General features: G+C 30.9%; 2 protein-coding genes across 2 annotated transcripts in view; both read left to right on the top strand.

Annotated features, from left to right (window-relative positions):
• Positions 1–15,432, top strand: part of LOTGIDRAFT_128533 (hypothetical protein) — a gene marked incomplete at both ends in the record, with an annotated part of 33,452 nt that extends 18,020 nt beyond the window's left edge. The window contains 5 exons of the mRNA XM_009064260.1: positions 8,943–9,107; positions 9,902–9,992; positions 11,053–11,181; positions 14,603–14,723; positions 15,264–15,432. Coding sequence (XP_009062508.1) covers positions 8,943–9,107; positions 9,902–9,992; positions 11,053–11,181; positions 14,603–14,723; positions 15,264–15,432 — 675 coding nt within the window. The remainder of the gene's footprint in view (positions 1–8,942; positions 9,108–9,901; positions 9,993–11,052; positions 11,182–14,602; positions 14,724–15,263) is intronic.
• A 4,538-nt stretch (positions 15,433–19,970) lies between these two features.
• On the top strand, positions 19,971–21,816 carry LOTGIDRAFT_235216 (hypothetical protein; the record flags this gene model as incomplete). The annotated part of the gene is made up of 2 exons (XM_009064261.1): positions 19,971–20,165; positions 21,194–21,816. 2 exons carry the CDS (start codon positions 19,971–19,973, stop codon positions 21,410–21,412), a joined length of 414 nt encoding a protein of 137 aa, XP_009062509.1. The 3' UTR covers positions 21,413–21,816.
• Between the last annotated feature and the right edge of the window lie 1,663 nt (positions 21,817–23,479).

The following is a 23,479-nucleotide window of genomic DNA, read 5'->3' on the forward strand; positions in this document are numbered from 1 at the left end:
TATTGTGTTGAAACGTTATGTGCCCAACCTTAATAAAGAGTGTGTTATATTCCATAATATTGTCTTGTGTTTTTTTCATTTTTAACTGTCGGTGAGGATTTTTTCTGTCAATTTGTCATTGTGTAAATTGAAAGTTATTTGGTTTGTAGAATGAGTACCACAGTGATTTTGAGAAGAGTAAAGGTCATTACACCTCGGTTCCTGATTCTCTACAACTTCAACAAGAACTGAAAAACTCCAAAAATATCAGCATGGTACTGCCTGTTATTAATTTATGTTTGTAGTGTATTCAGTGATGTAGTGTTTTGTAATTTTTCTGGGTAATCCTTCTGACTGCCTGAGCCTTACTTTTATTTTCATCCATATCAAATACCTTGACTACATTGGCCCACTTTGGTGTTTCAGCGATTTTATTGGATTAATATTAATTAATTTTCTCTTCCCATCTTTCTGTCAAGGACTCTGATTGGGTGTATTCGCTATCGTACCCTCCAATCAAATTACTGCTTTCACAAACTTCCTTGAAACATCAAAGTGGACTATGCCGTCAAGTTATAAGACAGAAGTCATAATATCTTGACATTGTGAAGATGATAATAGGAGAACCTGCAGTGGTTTCAAATACAGTTTTAAGCATGATTGATTTGATGATGGTTTATTATAAGTGGTATTACATCTATCAAGCAAACCTATTTATCAGTGTAATTAGCGGGGACATCATTAGGAGAGGTGCAATCAAAACAATCCAAAGTAACTGTTGATTATGCATCAGAGTATATAATGAAAAACCTTTAAGATGTTTGTATTTGCTGTTTAAATACAATCAGAGAATATTTCTGACTAGTTTCCAAAAATGTTTATTCAGTTCAGAAATAATGTTTTTGAATGTGATTGAACTCCTTCTATTTCTGTTGATTTGAATTTTTACAAAGTTTGCTCTTTGCATGATGATTTGAAAATTTAAAATTTGCCTGCCTCCCTTACAGCATGATTATAAAGAAGAATTTGAGAAAACTAAAGGGAATTATACACAAGTCCAAGATCCATTACAGTTAAAACAAGCTATGAAATCTACTAAAAACTTAAGCCAGGTAAAAATAAGATGTTGTGGAATGGTAGAACTAGATTAAAGTAGGAATTAGGTAGTAGTGACATTCTACAATCTATCGCCATGTTTGTAAAATTGTACAAACTAAGGCATCATAGGCCTATACAGAAATTGTTAAACATTTAGTATTTAGTACCTGGAACTTGAGTATTGTTGTTACCAGCAGGGGTATTTAAAAAGCCTATTATTTTATATGTAACAGTAGCATAATAATCAAATTTCTTGAGACTGCACCAACAGTTTACATTTAGGACAATTTCATCATCATAACTAGGATGTTATACTCTACAATGTTATACTCTACAATGTTATACAATGTTATACAATGTTATACTCTACAATGTTATACAATGTTATACTGTACTATGTTATACTGTCTAGGAGATAGGCAAACTATTGAATAAGCCATCAATGATCAGTTTTATGTCAAGCATGATCAGAAACATGATTTTCTATTTCCATGATACAGCATGATCAGAAACATGATTTTCTATTTCCATCATACAGCATGATTAGAAACATGATTTTCTATTTCCATGATACAGCATGATTATAAAGAAGATTTTGAGAAAAATAAAGGGAATTATACACAAGTTCAAGATCCATTACAGTTAAAACAAGCCATGAAATCTACTAAAAATATTAGCCAGGTATACTGACGTAGTCTAGACCCTTAGATATAGAAATATTATGATATGAAGTTAAGTTACGAGATATTTGGACTCTCTTAAAGTTGAAGTTTTGACTTGATTGCTCTTTCAGAGAGGTCACATACCTTCTGTTTTTTGAAACCATAGAATATTCTGATAAATCAGTCCTTTCCTTATGCTACTGAACCACAATGTTTGTTGAGAGTCCACATAGTTAAACCTTCTTAGTTCCAGCAAATCTTCCTATGAAATCTCTCAAATCCAGTTAAGAAAAAACTTTGAAAGCACTTTCAAAGAGTCCAGATAGATTATTCCAATTTAAAATGATTCCTGCGATTTTCTTATACCATTGAAATGAATATTTCTTTCCTTCCTTCTGTTTAAACTGAGATATCTCAATTTCTTTTCTCAATATTAAGATATAAATACAAATTGTTTTATTTACTCATTTGTTTGATGCTATGATGTAATATAAGGATGAGCTTTAAGATTGCTGTTTTTGTTTTTAATTATTGATATTCATTTGTATGATATTTATATAATTAATTTCTTGTTTTAACCTACCTCTCTCTTTCCTACCTATATTTCCTACACCCTAGCATGATTATAAAGAGGATTTTGAGAAGAACAAAGGAAACTATACTCAGATAGTGGATCCATTAGTTTTAAAACAAGCCATGAAAACTAGTAAAAATATCAGCGAGGTATTGTTAATTTATTAATTAATAATAATTAGCTATTTATATTCATTGATAATTAGTAATATATGTAAACAGCACCTGAGAATTATATGTATCGTGCCATTATAGTAAAACAGGTATTTTGATAACAGTTGAATATATGTAATAATATTCATAATGAATAGATAAACTTAGTAAAGTTGACACAATTAAAACAATGTTTGAAATGGGGATATAAACACTTCAATTTATTATGAATTGGTCTCATGTGCTATAGTGTTAAGTGTAAAGTTACAAGACTATGAATGGTGCACATCTTACACTCTCCTATTATCCAAAACTACAATCTGTATTGCTTGGAGACACTAACTGTACTGGCCTTGCCTTGACTTAATTTATTGAAGCCATAAGCAAAGAATCAACAAAATAACAAACTTAGAAAATAAAATTTTAAATATAAAAATGACATTTTCTGTTCCAAACTTACAATCAATATACAAACAATGTAGAAGTAAGTCAGAAAACAGACTGAAAGTGAATCTAAAGAATTAAGAATAGTTGAGTGTCTATTTCTATAGAATAATCTACAGAATCTGGCAGAATTCCATGTTATCTTACACATAAATACTCACAAATACATTCTGGTACTTAGGCAATGAAAATCAAATATCTGTTTATTGGGATTCACCTTTACCTGATAATAATATAATTCTACCTATCTCTGGCATGGCATTTGCTAACTTAGAAAGTTGGGATTTTTTGTAATACAAAAACAAAATGCCCTTATTAGTTACAATGTATCAATATGTTTTAATATTAGGTACAGAACTTGTGGGTAATAAAAATTCATTAAATATATTCATTATATTATAATATAATTAAAGAAAAATTTCGTTATAAAATTTGAGGGAATTTTTTATTTTTTTAGATTTCAAAGATAACATTTTATTGGCATGAAAATCTTCTTCTTGCAATTTGAAGGCATTAAAAATAACAACAATTTGTTTATCTTCATAATTTAAATAAATAAATTTTGAATTTGATGATTTGCATGGAAATTAAAAATGATTACTGATTATATTATAAGAAAACAATTAATTTTAAAATTATTTTTGTTTGTATAATAAAGCATTCTTACAAAGAAGATTTTGAGAAATCGAAAGGAGCTTATACAGCTATAGAGAATCCTGTAGCACTTCAACAAGCCATGAAAAGCACAAAATTACAAAGCGAGGTACTTGTAAGACTTTTGATGAAATATTTCTTATTCACAAAACTTTACAAATCATTCAACATCTATTTTATCTTTATACTAAATCATTCAAATTCGAGTATAGTTATAATAACCAAATTACAATATTTATTACATTTATAAAGGAAAATTTTAATGATGCATATTTAAATTGTACAAGAATATGTTTTTGAATTATCTTGATTTGTGATTAAAATAATTAATAAAAATTATAATTAAAACTACAGCATTCTTATAAAGAAGATTTTGAGAAAATGAAAGGATCATATACGTTTGTAGAAGATTCTGTTTCTATGCAACAAGCCAAGAAAAATACCAAGACTCAGAGTGAGGTAACTTTGTCGATTCAAAAATTATTTTGATATAAAAAAAAAAAAATTGGCTAGCGTGGTCAAGATTATAAATTACTTGTTGTAAGAAAATAAATAAACTATGTAGTAAGAGAGATATCTCAAAAACCAATGTTAATAAGATTCTATATAATTTGTAGCATGCGTACAAGGAAGATTTTGAGAAAATGAAAGGAGCCTACACATTCGTCGAAGATTCTGTAAATATGAAACAAGCCAAGAAAAATACTAACTTACAGTCAGAGGTAAAATTAATGTTTTAAAACCCAGAAATATTAATTAAGATGTTAATAGAAATATTAAAACAGAACCTAAAAAACACATTGTTACTCAGAGTTTCACTCTATGCGATCTCCAGACAATTGACCTATTTTCAGCCTGCATCCCTACTGAAGTTGGACAAGTAGAACTTATTCTCATGTCTAAATTTTGAGAAGTGTTCAGAATATTGACAAAAAAACATTTAAAGATAAGTCCAGTACTTCTGGATACTCACTTGCATTATTGCATCTATCTTGAAACTCTACGACTTTACAAAGAATTAGACAATGTTAGATTAAACCACTTTATATGTGTGTTGAAATTTTTACTAATAACAAAATAATCAACACTAAAAGTTCCTGATAATTTGTAGCACGCGTACAAGGAAGATTTTGAGAAAATGAAAGGAGCTTACACATTCGTAGAAGATACTGTGGATATGAAACAAGCCAAGAAAAATACAAATTTACAATCAGAGGTAGAATAATTTTTTTTTAAAAAGAACATCATATTATGTTGTCAGTTGTTAAATATTCGAAATGAGAAAGATCAAAAAAATAGTTCTAATTTATCATTGCTAAAAATAATGGTCAAACTTTTAAGATCCATATTTTGTATCCAAACTTTAAAAAACTTCATCAAATAAGATAGAATAGGATTATTGAAAATGCATGTGCATAAAAAGTAGGTTAATCTTTACATCTTATTAAATATGTTATAAAAATTCAACATACCTAAATACTACAATGTACAACAATGTACTACTTCTATTCTTTTACATCCAGGCTATTGTTAATCTTGGCTCACAAATTTAGACTTTGGAATGATTTCAAAAATAAATAATACCTTAAATATCGTATTCTAACAAAATCTACTAAAACTAACATAAATTAATAAAAATTATAATTAAAACTACAGCATTCTTATAAAGAAGATTTTGAGAAAATGAAAGGATCATATACGTTTGTAGAAGATTCTGTTTCTATGCAACAAGCCAAGAAAAATACCAAGACTCAGAGTGAGGTAACTTTGTCGATTTAAGAATTATTTAATATTCAGGGAAAAGTCATAGATACTATTGTCTGTTGTCTGTTCAGTTTCCAAGGCCTATTTTTGTTTGCAGAATAGTTACCACATCATTACCCCAATTTTATCTTAGGACATCCAGTATTTTCTTCTTTCCTTCTTTGATTTTTTCAGAGTTCTGTCCCTTTCTTACTTTAGTAAAGTTCTGAGAGGAACACCTATCTTCCTGTTTTCAATTTCTCATTCTAGAGCATTCATTCATCCATAGCTCTCTTATGTAGATTATTTTCATTCATTCATTCATAGTTTCATTCATTTATAATTCACTTATATAGATTATTTTCATTCATTCATAGTTTATTTATTCATAGTTCACTTACATAGATTATTTTCATTCATTCATAGTTTCATTCATTCATAGTTCACTTATATAGATTATTTTCATTCATTCATTCATAGTTTCATTCATTCATAGTTCACTTATATAGACTATTTCATTCATTCATAGTTTCATGCATAGTTTCATTCATTCATAGTTCACTGATATAGACTATTTCATTCATTCATAGTTTCATTCATAGTTTCATTCATTCATAATTCACTTATATAGACTATTTCATTCATTCATAGTTTATTCATGTATGTCCTGCAATTCTTTTCTTCCTTGTCCATTCATTTATTCATTTCTTTTGTTTTTCTATCAGTTGAACATAGAGACATCCTTCGTTCATTCATTTATTCTTTATTTAATTCATCCCTCTATAATCCACTCTATTTTTCTCTCAGGTACAATATAAGGATGATTTTGAGAAGAATATTAAAGGGAAGTACACCCCAATTCAAGATCCACTCAGTTTAAAACAGGCCATGAAAGTTTCGAAAGAATTGAGTGAGGTACACAACTTACTTCGAGATTATAATGTGCCATCTCTAGCATGCTAGTCTTCGCCTCTAATTGGTAATTCCATCTCTATAAATGATCTTCTTGAAGTTTTAAATCTCGCTTTCAATTCTGTTTTGATACATAATAACTTGTTAAAATTTAAAGACCAGGCCCTGTATCCTCGAAACGATCTTAGCGCTAGGACATCCTAGGGTCTTGACTTCTAACACTGTTTTAGGACATCCTAGCGCTGAGATCGTTTCGAGAATAAGGTTCAGAAATTGTTCTTAATTTCCTTAAAGAATTAATTTCCTCATTTCCTCATTTCTTACTTCCATCAGTAGAATACAGTGAATTGAAGTATAAATCCTTTACAATTTTCAGAATGCTTACCATTATTCAGACGTGGAAAAATTAGGATCTAAATATTGTCAAGTTCCTGATTCCGTGGAGATGCAGAGACATCAACGCAATAAAAAAAATGCCAGCTTGGTATCACATCTTTTATTTTATTATGTTATTTTCACATTTTGAAATTGAGCAGGTGCTTCTAGATTTAATAAATACAGTAATCTGATTGGATGACAATCAATTTTATTGATTGACCAATCAGATGACTGGAACACTTAAGTCATCTTAAGTTATGTTTACTAGAATAAGGCCCTGTGGTCTTATAACACTTCAGCTTCTTTTCCTATTTTTTTTACATATTTGCACAATCCAGTTAAGCTTTTAAATTTAAACAAAACAGTTCATAGGTTTCGAAACTGTCTGCCCAATTAACTTACCTATGAAATAAAGAATGTTCTTAAAATAGATCAATGTGCATAGGTAAGACAAGATGCAGGTGTATACTGAAATGTATATCTCTAACGAATCTGTTGAAAGTTACAAAATTTGGAATAATTTTTGAATATTTCATTGAGTAATTTGATTGGCTGATGTTGAGATTTTTTCGTCGCCCCCTAGGTTGACTACCATCGAGAAATCGAAGAGGCAAAATATAAATCTGCCATGCCAAACAAGAACGAAGATATGGTAGAGTAAAATATCTTATTCAGCATGTCATGTGATCTGATCCAACCAATAAGAATGGCTTACAGCATGTCATGTGATCTGATCCAACCAATAAGAATGGCTTACAGCATGTCATGTGATCTGATCCAACCAATGAGAATGGTTTGCGTGATGTCATGTGGTCTAAATGATCCAATCAAATATTAAAGGCATGTGTTATTTGTTTTCCTATGAAACTTAGCATGTCATGTGATAAAGTATAACCAATGAGATTGCTTCCTTTGATCATGTGATCCTAAACCAACCAATCAGATTGTGTTTTGTTAGAATGTTTTTAAATGTAGTATAGAAAATTGAAACCTGTAATTTTAATTGGTTGTTTTGTGAGATTTGAACATTGATGTGATTTTTGGCCGTTTTGGGTCTGTTTGGGTGTATATGAGCTTTAACTAAATTCATTAATCAGTCATGAGAAGTATAATTATGTTTTATAATTGTATAATATTGGTTTGGTTACTATATGATTCCAATATAACAGGTTCTGAAGATTATTGTTTTTATCTTGTGTTATTATCTTCTATAGTATTATGTATATTGTTGTTATATTTATGTATAAAATGAGTTTTGAATAAATAAATACTGAAAACTGTGTTACCATTTATTTCTAGGGGATCTTTCAAATTTCTGATAATTTTGTTTTCATTTTATATTTGTAATTTTTTTTGTAATAAAACAGTTAAAATACAGAGAAGACTTGTGTTTTATTTTCAAATTTCATTCTAAGATTAATTTATAATCAAAACCCCTCCCCATCTAGTTGCCCTATCCTCCCAGTCTTGCTGTGTAACTCAATAATTATTTAGTTTTTGGGTTGAAATCCGCTAATTATGACCTTTTTCTTTCTTTTCAGATGTTAATAAATATTATTGCAGATTTTATTTTTTTGTTATACTTTGTAATTCAATTTAAGTTTTGCTTTTATTGGTTGATGTTACAATTTTTTTAAGCGATTAAGTTTTCAGATTATTTTCGCTTTCTGAATTTTTATTTTTCATCATCACACATCAGCTTAGTTTTTGTTGTTTGTTTTTGTGATTTTATTATGTTTATTTTTGGAAATGAAATATGTATGTGTTATTTTCTCTTTTGCTTAGATAGGCCAAAGACATTTGATGTTGTCTGTAGTATGATCTATTGATTGTGAAGATTTGTCATCCCTGATTAGAATATTTTCGTTAGATATTTGTGTTCTTGCATAGTTAAAGAGATTGTGAAGAGGTTTTCTAAATTTTTAAAATCAGTCTGTGGTTCCTGCAATTCCACTAAGTATTTTCACCTGAATCGCTTTATCACAAATATGGTCCTTCCCGATTAGTGATGTCATCAAACAATTAGGTTTAGTAGAATTACAAGAACCACAGACATCTGATTGAAAATTAGAATGTTGTAAATTGATACTATCAGTGTCACCTATATACATAAACAATTTAAAAAACCTCTTTACAATCCCTTTAATATAACTCCTTTGCTTCTTTAAGCGAAAGAATTTTTTTTGTTGTATTTAATTTTCGTCTTTATTAATTCATTTCTAATTCATTCTTATCTTAGTTATTATCTGAAATGTGGTTTGTACACAATTTAACTGAAAGCAGTGTGCTGTAAGAAAACACGATCATTTCAATAAATTAACCAATCACATCGCTTATATTTTTCAGGTTATGTATCATGCCGATTTCGAGAAGTCAAAAGGAAAGAAGACGTCTGTTATGGATGATCCTGAAATCCAGAGGATAAAAAAGAACACGGCCATCCAGAGTAACGTCCAATATCAGAACGTGGCTCAGAGAAAACATGACATGGAGGCTCGTCGTCCTGAACAAGTTATGGAAGGTTTGTTTTATATTTCATTATTTTTTTTAATCATTTCATTTTGCGAAAGAGATTTATTCGTCTAAATAGTTGTTTTTGTTGATTTATTTATATTTATTCATTTTCAATTCACTTCTCAAAAAGATAATGGTTGTCCAATTTGTACCATTCCAATTTACAATCAGACGTCTGTTGTTCCTGCTATTCCACTAGAACTAAGCGTTTGATGACATCACTATCACAATAGCCCCTATTGATATATAAGAACCTTTGTAATAGTGATGTCATGAAACACGTTGGAATTGCAAGAACCACAGATGCCTGATTAACTATTACTTTCACACCAAGTTTGCAAAAATATTATAGAAATCAGAATATTCCTATTATAAGTTTATAAGTTCCTGCAGCTCTCTGAAAAGTCATCTTAACATTACTTGCCAAGCTCAATTCCTAAACTGAGAGAGCTTTATTTTTCTCATCTGTAATACTTCTTAAATGAACTCGGAACCTGAGTTGTCTGTAATTTATAGAAATCAAGGGGATGGAATGGTATAAGTTTTAAGACATCTATGGCAATCTCAATTACAAATATTTAGACGGATATATCCCTTATTAAGATATCTGAAATATTTTAATTCAGACTCATAGTGGTTATGTTTTGAATATCCCCTTGGGGTGCAGAAGTATCTACATCGAACTAATGACAGCATCTTCAAAGACACCCACTAATCACTGACCCTGACCCCCATGCCCATCACAGAGCCCAGTACCATTCTTCTAAAGAGATTGTAAAGAGGTTTTCTAGGTCGGGGTATCAGGAACACTGATAGAATCAATTTACACCATTCCAATTTTTAATCAGACGTGTGTGGCTCCTGCAATTTCACTACAAGTAAGTGTTTGATGACATAACTTATTGCAAAGGGCCTTTTTGTGATAAAGAAACGTCATCGAACACTTATTTGTTGTTGAATTGCAGGAAGCACAGACATCTGACTGTAAATTGGAATGTTCCAAATTGATCAGTGTCCCAAATACACATGAAAAATTGAGAAAACCTCTTTACAATATCTTTAAGTGTTCATCTGAGCCATGTTTCACAAAAATAACATCTGATTTATGAAGGAATGTAGCCTAGAACTTTATATTTGCATCTTGGACTTTTTATCTGAGTTGTTTTTTTACTGAAACTTTTGTTAAAAGCATGGTAGATAATTAACAAGAGATATGAAAGGTGTCCGATACGAAGTGAGCATCGCTATATAGATTTTGTGTCACTTAAATAAAGTGAGGCTCACTACTTTTGGGACGTCCTTCATATCTCAAATGAGTTAATGATTTGGTGTATCATGTTTCTATTTGCATCATTCCAATTTTTTGTAAGATGTCTGTGGTTTCTGTATTATTCAAATGTTTCACCATTTTGACTTCACTATCATGAAAGCTTCAATGATTTATAAGCAGCCTTTGGGATAGTAACTTCATAAAATACGTGAAAATTAGAATGGCCATGCAAATTGATGCTATCATTGTTCCCAATACACATACAAAGATCATGAAAAGATGAAATATATTGAAGATGTATATTAATCAGTTTGTGTTTAATTTTGTAATTTAAAGGGATTGTAAAGAGGTTTTCTAAAAAATTTTGTGTGTATCAGGGACACTGATATCATCAATTTGTACCATTCCAAGTGCCTGTCATTCCTGCTATTCCACTAGAACTAAGTGTTTCATGATGTCATGAAGGATCTTTGTAATAGTGATGTCATAAAACACATTGTTTAAGTGGAATTGCAAGAACCACAGAAGCCTGACTAAAAATTGGAATGCTGCAATTGAGTCCTGTATACTTTTTTTTTGTTTTAGAAAAACCTCTTAAACAATCCTTTTAGAGTTAACTGCATGATTTTTAACGTATGTGTTTATTTCTGCATGTTTTTCTGTGTGTTTAAGGTTCACGTGGCCGAACTAACCCTGGAAAAATTAGCGAGTATGAGCCCCAAGCCTCTGGGCTAGAGTATCAGACATCTCACCATAGACCCGATAGTCAGGAGATTCGGGGCATGGCCCAACCGGCTGTTAGTGAATATGGTTATCAAAGCCGCCCTGGAGGTAGGTTGTTTATGTTTAAATTCATCTCCACAATGTCAGGCTATTATGTTCTTCTATAATACTCTTCATTGAATGCATCGATTGCATAGGCACTTATACCTTGATTGCTATAGGCACTTTTCTGAAATCATGGAATGCATCGATTTTATTGGATTGTATGCTAGATACTACAGCCAATCAGAGCCTTCAATATAAAGTATATAAACTTTATGGCTTAGTGACTTTAGGTCGAGGGCTCTGATTAGCTGTATTCGCTGGCGACACAGTTCGTAATGGCTTGACATTGTGAAGATGAAGTTGTAATAGCTTGACATTGTGAAGATGAAGATGAAGTTTGTAACAGCTTGACATTGTGAAGATGAAGTTTGGAATAGCTTGACATTGTGAAGATGAAGTTTGTAACAGCTTGACATTGTGAAGATGAAGTTTTGAATAGCTTGACATTGTGAAGATGGTGTTTGTAATAGCTTGACATTGTGAAGATGAAGTTTGTATTAGTTTGAAATTGTGAAGATGAAGTTTGGAATAGCTTGACATTGTGAAGATGAAGTTTGTAATAGCTTGACATTGTGAAGATGGTGTTTGTAGTAGCTTGACATTGTAAAGATGAAGATTGTAATAGCTTGACATTGTGAAGATGAAGTTTGTAATAGCTTGACATTCTGAAGACGAAGTTTTTAATAGATTGACATTGTCAAGATGAAGTTGTAATAGCTTGACATTGTCAAGATGAAGTTTGTAATAGTTTGACATTGTCAAGATGAAGTTGTAATAGCTTGACATTGTCAAGATGAAGTTTGTAATATCTTGACATTGTGAAGATGAAGTTTGTAATAGCTTGACATTGTCAAGATGAAGTTTGTAATATCTTGACATTGTGAAGATGAAGTTTGTAATAGCTTGACATTGTGAAGATGAACTTTGTAATAGCTTGACATTGTGAAGATGAAGTTTGTAATAGCTTGACATTGTGAAGATGAAGTTTGTAATAGCTTGACATTGTGAAGATGGTGTTTGTAATAGCTTGACATTGTGAAGATGAAGTTTGTAATAGCTTGACATGGTGAAGATGAAGTTTGTAATAGCTTGACATTGTGAAGATGAAGTTTGTAATAGCTTGACATTGTCAAGATGTAGTTTGTAATAGCTTGAAATTGTCAAGATGAAGTTTGTAATAGCTTGACATTGTGAAGATGAAGTTGGTAATAGCTTGACATTGTGAAGATGAAGATTATAATAGCTTGACATTGTGAAGATGAAGTTTGCAATAGCTTGACATTGTGAAGATGAAGTTTGTAATAGCTTGACATTGTGAACATGAATTTTGTAATAGCTTGACATTGTGAAGATGAAGTTTGCAATAGCTTGACATTGTGAAGATGAAGTTTGTAATAGCTTGACATTGTGAAGATCACATTCTTATTTGTAAACTTTACCATGCTGCTCAACAGTATCTTATCTTAGGGGTTGTAGGACGGGAATATTTTACCGTTCTTTTAGAAGTTATCAGAAGGTCAAAATATTCTCTCCTGATTGGTCGTAGAATTCCACAGGCAGGACAATTCCATCAATCAAAAATCTTGTCCAAAGAATGAGAGAATAGGGAATTTTAGTGGAGTAGGGGACTCCAAAGAGAAGTACCATCCATCAGATGTTTTAACAAGAGTAATCATGGTCACTACATTATCCTGATGGATTAGTGTGTTAATATATTAACTTGTAAGACCCATGGTGTGTATACCACTTAGATCAGATTTGATTTTAGAATAAATTCTACTTTGTACTCAGTTAATAACTTTAGATATTTTGCATGAGTTTAGAAGATACAATTTTAGCATGATATTACGCATCCTCACAACTTCATCTTATACCTTGACTATAAAAGACACCTTTCTTGTATCACAGAATGCAGGGATTTGATCCAACTGTAAGCTAGGGAATACAGCCAATCAGAGCACTTGACAGAAAGATTGCACACATTATGGCTTACTATTTACAGACTTTCTGTTGAGACCTCTGATTGGCTGTATTTGCTAGCATACAATCCAATCAAATCCCTAGATTAACAATCTTCTGTGATATAAGAAAGGTGACTATTGCTGTCAAGGTATAAAAGGAAGATCGTAATATCTTGACATTGTAAGGATGGGTATTAGATGAGTGTGCCAAAATGTGATGCTAATATTGCATGCAAGTTCGATCAGTTTTATGAAATCACAAGTTTTTAATACAATCATAAAATATTTTAATTCAGTTCCAGATGTTTCATCTCAAGAAGGTATTTTTCATTTCACTTTTCATCCAATTTTTAATCAAATTACTAATGCTTCTGAACATTCGCAGATTGAGTGAGATGGGTTGAAAGCCATCATTAGACTGACTCTCGAAAGCACTGGCCAAGCCATAAACATTCTTCTTGTCTCCTAGGAGGAAAGTAATCCAGAGTAGTTGATAGACGACAATTCAACTCGCTACCAACTGAGTTTTAAGATAATGAATTTGAGGCTAAAAAAGACTGTCCTTCTTAAAAATTTGCCGTTTGCATATAAAAAAAAAAGAAGAGAATTTTGCTTTATTTTTTTTATTTAATTCCAGGTTTTTGATGCAATTAATAATGAATATATATGAGACCCCCCATAGCTTAATCTAGGCATTTCCTGATGTTTCACATTCCATCACTTCCGAATAGTTAGCAAAAAATTATTTAGAACCAATCAAAACCCACGTTAACACCTTTGCTTGTCACTTCTTTTTTTGCAGGTTCTTAATTGGAAACCTGAAAAATATTAAAACTTGAAAATAATATTGAATCTTGGCATTGAAAAATTGCAATAAAGTAATTTCCAAATGGAATATTTTAAATGATTTTTAAATTTGAAGCAAAAATTTACATTGAAACTTTCAGATTTACTTATAAAAATACAGGAATTTTCTCAATGAAAACATTTCAATTTTTGCTGTAATTGCTTTTTTTTTGCGATTTTGTTTTGCTTTATAATTAACTTAATACAGCAGTAAAATATATATATAAAAAATCATAAAATACTAATACTAAGCTAATCAGTAATAAGTGTTCACACTTCACAGCTATTTTGTAATATAGGGAATTATGAAAAATAATATTGTCTTGTGTTTTGTTATATATGAAAAATAGAGACCAAATTGTAGAGAAATACCTCTCTTACACAAAAACTAGGTCAAACTGCTTACTTACTTCATATTTTAGAAATCTTCTCGTTTATAATTTACAATATACATACTGCCCCTTTAGATTGAGGCTTCCCCCTGATATAACTCATGACAGACTAGTTGGTGATAAAAATCACAGACCAAGACTGTTCATATTCATAGATTTAATTAAAGAATGAAATATTGTCTGTTATATTTTCAGTTCAGAATGGTCAGAGACGTCAGCCAGGATCAATCACTGATTATGACCCCATGGCCGGATATGGGGGTCAAGGTTATTCTCCTGCTCCTGCACCACAACCTATGTATCAAGGTAAATCCCAGTTTCAATATTGGCCCCCCTAAAAATAATTTGTTTTTTTAAAAAGTTAAATTTTTTATACGTTATTACCCCTAAAATATGTGTCAGAATGCACCAAATCAATTCAAATTTTCTTCTTAATTGTTTACTCCCCATCCATTTTGATTTATTTGCTATATATAAATTTTTGTTGATCTAATTTCAGGGGGGTATGGAGGTGGCAAGGTAAGTGTTTATTCTCTTCCTGTGGTTACTCAGTGACTTAAAGGCTAACTTGCTTGCCTAGGGGGTCAAGAGTTTGGATCCTGGCATGGGTAGAGCCAATAAATTTTGAATTTTCTACCCAGTTTTCAGTGATGTAACTGAGCTAGTAGAGCCTGCCTGTGGCTAACCTGAGGGTTCAATCATGGTATAGGTTGAGATTAGGCTTTGCAATTTTTTCAGTCTGGTTGTTCAGATTTGACAGTGTCCCAGAAACACATAAAAAAACATAGAAAACCTTTTTACAATCCCTTTTATTCCACTTTAGTTAATTTGTAAATCGTTTGTTGTAGAAACCAAGTTATAGAGCGATTTACGATTACACTGCAGCCGATGATGATGAGGTTTCCTTCCGCGAAGGTGACGTGGTCATCAACTGTGAGATTATCGATGCTGGCTGGATGACAGGGACTATACAGAGGACTGGCACTGCTGGAATGTTGCCATCAAACTACGTAGAACCTATTTAAATTTCTTTGAATTTGTATCAGTTTACTCCTATTGTTCAAGTTATTTTCTCTCTTTTCAAATGGTTTTATGATTGTTGTTACTTGATTTCCAGAATCTTTAAATATATTTTCCTCTTTTGCGAGATTTTGGAAAGATGCGCTTAGAGTTATTACAAGAAATCTGACAATGTTTCGCCTCCATCAACTCTGTAATATTCAAATTTTTACTGAGATGGGGGTTGAGAAAATTAGGATCTGAACATTCATTGCGTTTTCTCTCAAGGTTCAGAGAGAAAAACGTGTTAACAATTTAACTCTTGTGCTTATAATTTTGCAAGTAAAAATCTTTGTAAAAGATGAGTTTAAATTTGGAAGAATTCTGGAGAAAATGTGATTAAATAACCACCATTGAAATTAATTTTACTATTATAAATCTCCCCTATCTATACACATGGACTATTCTAAGTGTAAATAGAATGAATACTGAAGGAGATTGCATGTTACTATACAAGGGGTGTAAGGAGTAGAACTATGTGTGTTATTATGAATTATAGATTTACTAGTTTCCGAAATATTTGTATTTTTCCCCTGTTTTTTGATAATAAAAATTGTTATATGTAGAAACTTATTAAATTGATGTTTTTAGAATTTTGTGTCAAAACGCAAAGCTTGCTGCTTTTTTGGGAGTCAAATGAAAAATATGATTATGTATATCATCAATTGCATTTCTTCATCAAATTAAATTAAGCAACTTGTCAAAATATTAACCATGAGGGCAGTCGTTTGCTTGGTTATATCGAACAAATGGTGGTGGTGTTTTCTAATCTCTGTCAGCAAGTTAAATCTATCCAGATAAATAGAGATTAATGCCAAACATTTTGTCGAGGACACGCTTGTAATAATATATACAGGAAAGCTTTGTCCTGAATTACGGGCATTAAATGTATTGATTTCATATTCAATAGTTGTCCTGATTATACAGGTTTTAATAATGTCTTTATTAATAAGGTTCTACTGTATGTTATATATATATATATAAATGTATATAAAATAACCCTGATATATCTTTATTTCCTGTTAACTACCATATTAGGACATAGAATCTTTCAGTTTTAAAGTTACACACTTAGTAATTTTCATGCAAGTATTCAGAATAGGTACAAAGATTTTCTAGTTAAATTCAGAAATATTTGGAACAAGAAAAAACAATTGCAGTTAAAAGTAGACGATCAGAAATTGATTCCAGTTTTTGTTAAAAAAAATGCTATTTCACAATGCAAATTTTTATGACCAGATATTTTTATTTTTGAAGCTAGACCTCTAAATATTATTAAACATGTCAAAATATTGAAAAATTGGAAAGATTGTTATCAAGCATAATATATATTTAATCGCGTTGCAAATTGTTTCATGTATTTATTACATTTTGTGGCTTGTTCTATTTTTGTGTTAATTGTGCAAGAATTTGTGCCGTTGCATCAAAACATAAACACGAGCAGTCTAGTCTAATCTATTTTAAAGGGAGAATAAATAGTAATAGAAACTATCAAGACTGAACTTACATAGAGCTGATCTAATTATACTACCTAAACAACAAAATAGACTGGCCGTGTTTATATTTTGAATTTGACGCAAATGTGCAAAATATCTTAGTTTAACTATAAATGTGCTTTTGTTTATGTTAAATCAAACCTGAATTAATTTGTGAATTTGATTGAATAAATGATAAGAATTTTTTTTGATAAAAAACAGATCTAATTATTAGAATCAGATCATAACTTTTGAATTAGAAAAATATCTTGATGGGGCAAATTAGGTTAGACTATGTATATTATTTTTTTTTTCAGAACAGTTTGAATTTGTATTTTTTGAGAGCTTATTTATGTTTTTTATATGTTGTTTTTTCTAAAAGATAGATTTGCTTTGGATTAAAAATTGTAAAATAATCAAGAAATAAATTGCTTAAGAACACAAAACTTCACACAACGCTATCCTGCACAGAATATTATATGCATTTCCTAATGCCATTTTTAATTTCTTAAAATGGCCTTGATATAATTTGCTCATTTTGCGTCTTTGAAGGAATTAAAAGAGTTCTGGCATTTTTATGTGATATGGGAACATTTAGAGTTTCTCAACACTGCACAGCATTGCCAAATGACAAACGACAAACTACAGACATTTTATTTCGTAACTGGAATGTCCCACAGTAAAGTTGTGGAAATTAAGAATGGTGCAAAAGTAAAACTCTAAATTTTTTCAAATGTATAAATGCTGGAACTTTTTTAGTTCTTTTTAACTTCGTTAATTGCCTGATATTTCAAAGAAATTTGTTTTTTATGAAGAAATCACTTTGCACATGTACAGCACTGAGCACATTTTAATGCAATATGGCTACCTTGTGAAATACTGACAATTTTTTACAAAAACAAAATGTTTTCATTGTTATAATAGTGTTCTATATTTCAATTGAGTGATAAAGAAATATTATAACCCAACCTGAAGCATGTTGTTACACAGAGTTTCACACTGTACGATCTTCAGACAACTAAAACAGAACCTAAAACAGAACCTGAAACATGTTGTTACTCAGAGTTTCATGCTATCTTCAGACAACTCAAATTTTGTATATAGATTTTTGATGTAGTATAGTTTTCTGGGCAAATATCTGTAATTGTGACTGAAAACATGCACCATAATCGAATTAATTCTAGGGCAAAATATAGATTCTTATGCAAAACTTTGAAACTGTCATTATGGCAAAATGTAGTAATCCGAACACAATCATTTATCATTGCAAATTGGTGTAAACTAGGCAAAAATATGTCATTTATCCAAAATGCTATTTTTGTCGTTGAAAACCATACAAAGTTTGTGCAATGAGTAGTTTCGTAAAGGAAGCATAATTTGCATTTAATGTTTAAAATTGAACTCAAATTACAATACAAATTAAAGAAGAATTTGTAGATTCCTGTATATCAACCTAGTTATTATATTCTACGCACATTTAAAACTATTGCTTTCTGCATCTTTTCTTGTAGATAATTTTGAGAAAGCCAAATCTAAATAACTGCCATCAATAGAAACTTATAGTGATTTTGTGGTCAAATCGAACTAAATGCTTCTATAAGCCTATTCTCTGATGAAATGAACACATTTTTCAGATTGTTGTATTTGGGTTCAAGTAGCTGATTGTTATTGCTATAGTGTGACCTACAGTTTAGAGCTCTGGTCAGACATGACTGGTAAATACACCCATATCAACAGTCTAGAGCTCTAGTCAGACTTGACTGGTTAATACAATCAAATCAACAGTCTGGAGCTCTAGTCAGACATGACTGGTAAATACAGTCAAATCAACAGTCTGGAGCTCTAGTCAGACATGACAGGTAAATACAGTCAAATCAACAGTCTAGAGCTCTAGTCAGATATGACAGGTAAATACAGTCAAATCAACAGTCTATAGCTCTAGTCAGACATGACAGGTTAATACACGCAAGTCAAAAATCCTGAGAAAGGTTAAGAGAAGCATTTAGTGAGAAGTTTAAAAATTAATTTTGTTTGTTTAGGTTTTTGAACTGTTAATAAATATTTTTTCTGTTTCTATACATTAGTGAAATTTAAATTATTTTTTGTTAAAATTCTGTAATTAATAATGAACTCTAAAATTTCAAGCCACAACAATAAAAATACTTTGTATTTAGATTCAGTTTTTATTTTCTAATCCTTACACAGGCCTGTAGCTCCCCCTGTATCCCCCCTTCCCATGAAAAGTTTATATGACTTGAATGTCGTGTTGAGCTCCCCTTAAATTTTTTAAGAGACACTGGGCTAGATATTGCCCTGTCCTTACACCATCACCATGGGAAGTCAGATAGCTCAGTGGTTAGAGAGTGGAAATAGTCTCATCGTATCTACTGTGGATGGTGGGCTCAGTTAACTACCTAACCAGTCATGGACCTACTTATAAAAATATACATTTTCTAGTGCTGCTTCACAACCCTTCTTATCACAAGTCAATGTAATTAAATAGATTACAAATTGGATGGGGAAATTAATTGTAGTCTTAGAAACATTCTAATTGGTTAATGAAGTATTCCATTTAACCAATCAAATCATCCCACGAAAAATATTTCGTTTTTGAAAAACTGTACAAGATTTTAGCATTGAATCCACATATTCTACCAAATATCGAATATTCACAATTAATTTTATTTCTAAAACCGTCAAGACTATTCGAAAATCTTGAATATCAAAATCCTGTTTTACGTCATGCAAATATTCTCATACTTTTTGACAGCAAGGTGCGTTATTTCCTGTTAGGTAAAGTTCGTTTTATCTAGCCTACTAAACTTATCCAAAATATGAAATCTTCCCTGAAATGTTTTTCGAAATATCTCTTAAAATTTTGTTTTCGTATTCTTGATTTAATACTGATCATTGAAATAATGATAAAAGTAACCTTAGTAGATAAGAAAATAAACGAAAAAATGTTTACACGGTTAATTCTTCGGAAGTAGACTGAACAAAACGAACCGACTATCAAACAAAATTGAGCAATGGCTTCGGATTCAATGACAGATAGCAAAACAAATAGTCTTTCAAATAAATCTTCGAGTCAACCCGACGACGAAGATATTACACACAATGAAATTAAAGGTTGGTTATTGAAGAGGGCCAGACTGTCAAGAAAATGGAAAAAACAATGGTTTTTGTTGAAAAATTGTGACTTATTTTATGGCAATAACCCAGAGGTAAACAACATTATATTTTTGAAACGTCAATAAAGTATTTTTTTACATTTTGATTTTCACCTTGAATGTTCTGAAGGAGAAAACAGGTGTAAGGTGTCTGCTGTAGATTAGATTTATGTGTAAAATTACTTGGCAGATATTTTTGACACTGCCAGTCTTGTCCACAAACAACAAAAACAGAAGGCTTGCAAAACTGAATTGACAATATAATAATAATATTAGTAGATAGCAAAGTTTGCATGATGCCATTCATGTAAAAGACAGAACATACAAATATAAACATTACAACTTATTTTAGGTATTTGTGAATATAAAACAGTTATCTATCTCTGCACCATTGTCTTACGATACGAATATCATTTTTATAATAGGCCTATTAGTATTATATGAATATAAAAGTTTTGTAAATTGTTTGTGTAGATTATTCTCTAAAATTGTGGTTGATGATATTAAATTAATCAAGATTTGAATTCAGAAATGAATGTTAACTATTATAAGAAGCTCAGTGAAAGTAGTGAGATTAGATTTAGAAATAGTTAGTTGTCTAGCATAAGTTAAAAACAATCTTTTCTGTGGAAATGGAAGGCAAATATTAAACCACTCCTAGATAGCCGTATGATATCTATTCTCTTACAATGTAAATAGATATTGTTAATACAGGTACAAAATACGTTGATACAACAATGTTATACATGTGCTTAGTATTTTAATAGAAACACCTGCACTGTGTTTTGTTATGTCCTTAGACATGTTAGTCATATTTTGCATACTGGTACTTCCTTGTTTAAGGGCAAGCAACACAGATTTGATTCAATACAACATTGTAATATTATGTTTTGTGCTTCATGTGTTTTTTGTCCACTCTTAGCCTTGTTGTTGATTTTTTAAACTTTAATGTTTTTTGCCAATATGTTGTTTGGATTTCGGGTTTCGTTTGCAGTTCCTTTTGATAGTATTTGGCTTATTAAATTATTGTTCATTTAGGGCAAACAAAAATTTCAAAATTGATTTTCCGGTCACTTTTTCAGGATTCAAGAAAAAAGATTCCACTTACAAATGCCGATATTTCCGAAACCAGTGTAGACAAAAAACAATATGCCTTTAGAATAAAGAGTAAGGAAGGTGGAAGGACTTATTACATACAAGCAGAAAATGAAAGCATACAAAATGATTGGATGCAAGCAATATGTTTTGCGAAGGCAGCTGGAATGAATGGATCAGCATCTCAAGCCTGTGTCATCCAGTAACTGTTTAATGGTGGTTGGTTGTATCTTTTGTTTGCTGCATTTTAGATGAAAATTTTTAAACACAAAGGAATTTAGTCATATAAAAGGTAAATTCTAACTGCCATCATTGGAAAGTGAATCTCAAAATAATTACAAAAATAATTGACAAAATTCAACAAAATGGATAGAAACTGAAATTTCAATAACACTGAACACGATATTTTGATTTCAAAATTCAAGATAGATTGAAAAAGAAATGCAGCAAACAAAAGAATCAAATCTGACAACAAGTGGCTCTAATTGGTAGAAAAAGTGATGCAAGGACTGGACAAAAGAGATGTTGTGATTGAAGTCGTGATCAGTGACACAAATTTGTGTCGTGAAGTGAAGCGAAGTCGTGATACAAAGTTAGTCGTGATACGAGGACCAAAGTCGACAACCTTGTGATAAAAACCATGATATTGTGATACATTGTGTACAAAACTAACAGTTCGACTTTGAATTGTTAAAATATAAAACTTGTTATCGTAATGGTGTTGTGAAGAGGTGTATAATTTTAAAGCAGACTGAAGAAAATTTAAAATAAGGGGGAGATAACATACTCCCCTATTCAGGCGTATAAGCTTATGTAACTTAAAGCAGGCTGCAGTAAAATGAAAATAAGGGTAAATAAGAATGACCCCTATTCAGTTGTCTGCATGCATAAAATGATTTTAAAACATAATTCATAGACACATGTTTTGGGTATATAAGCCTTATCAGGACACATTTTTTGGGTACATAAGTCTTATCGGAACACATGTTTTGGGTACATAAGCATTATCAGAACCTTTATTTTGGGTACATTAGCCTTATTAGGACAGCTAGTTTGAGAAATGGGGGTAAACTTTCTAAAATTGAAATTAAGGTTATGGTGTATTTAGAGGATTTAAAAGCACTGCCTAGAGATGTATGAATAAAGTAATATAATATAATATAATAAAAACTATTACCACATTCGATTATTGAAAATAAGGTAAAATTCAACAGAAAGGAAAATTGTGTGTCATTTAAATAGAATATATATTTTATCACATAACTGAATACGATTTTATACCCCTTAATGTCGCTACTAGCCCCGTCACACCGTACGGTGACCATTTGAGATCTAACGTCTAAAAGTGTACTTGGTCGTCAACAAATACTGAAACCTCAAAATTACAAATTCTACAACAGTTGCTATCAACCTGTGACCATATTAAATTCCAAAGGTGCATTTCTCTAAAAGATTTGTACGTTTTTTTCACGTTATGTTACAACGCTTGTCCAAATTACATTCTTGATTCCGTGGCAATCTCACTGGCGATTATTGCGACAATGGTGGCCACCATACGGTATATGATGCTTTCTTCACGCTTGTGCCACCTTATCATTCTCTGAGCTAATTTGCCGTCATGCAGCAGCTCAGTAAGGACGCCTTCCAGAAGTGATGGGGCTATTCATGATGATGTATTTTATTGAGATTTTCAGTAACTAACTTCAAGTTACATCACACATCATTAATATTAATATTTAATTAGAAAATACTAATTGATGTTCTTTAATTGTGTATAATTTGAAATTTATGATTAATTATGATATTTTAATTATTGTATATTACCTAACAGGAAATTACCTGTGTTTTTGTAGGGACACTCATCTGACTATCTCTGAACTTGTTGATAAAAATCCTTGTATCAGTTTCTATATGGAAGGAAACAAAATAAGTTCAAACATTTATTTTGATTTGGGGTTAAATAAATAGTAATTGAAACTGTTTCTTGATCTTTATTGTGTTCATTATTACTAAAACTCAAAATGAAGTGGACTTTCTATGTCGATGTTTTGACATCTTCACAATGTCAAACTATTACAAACTTTGTAGGGTGAAATAACTATCTTTCTTGTTATACAAAAGTTTGTAAATGCAGTGATTTGGTATCTTAGCGAATACAGACAATCAAGTCTCAAAATAAGCCCGTCTGTCAAGGACTATGATTGGTAATAATTGCTGGCGTACAATCCAATTGAATCGCTGCATTCCATCATACAAGAAAGGTGGCTATTGCA

This window comes from Lottia gigantea (genome assembly GCF_000327385.1).
Source record: "Lottia gigantea unplaced genomic scaffold LOTGIsca_61, whole genome shotgun sequence".
Classification (NCBI taxonomy): domain Eukaryota; kingdom Metazoa; phylum Mollusca; class Gastropoda; family Lottiidae; genus Lottia; species Lottia gigantea.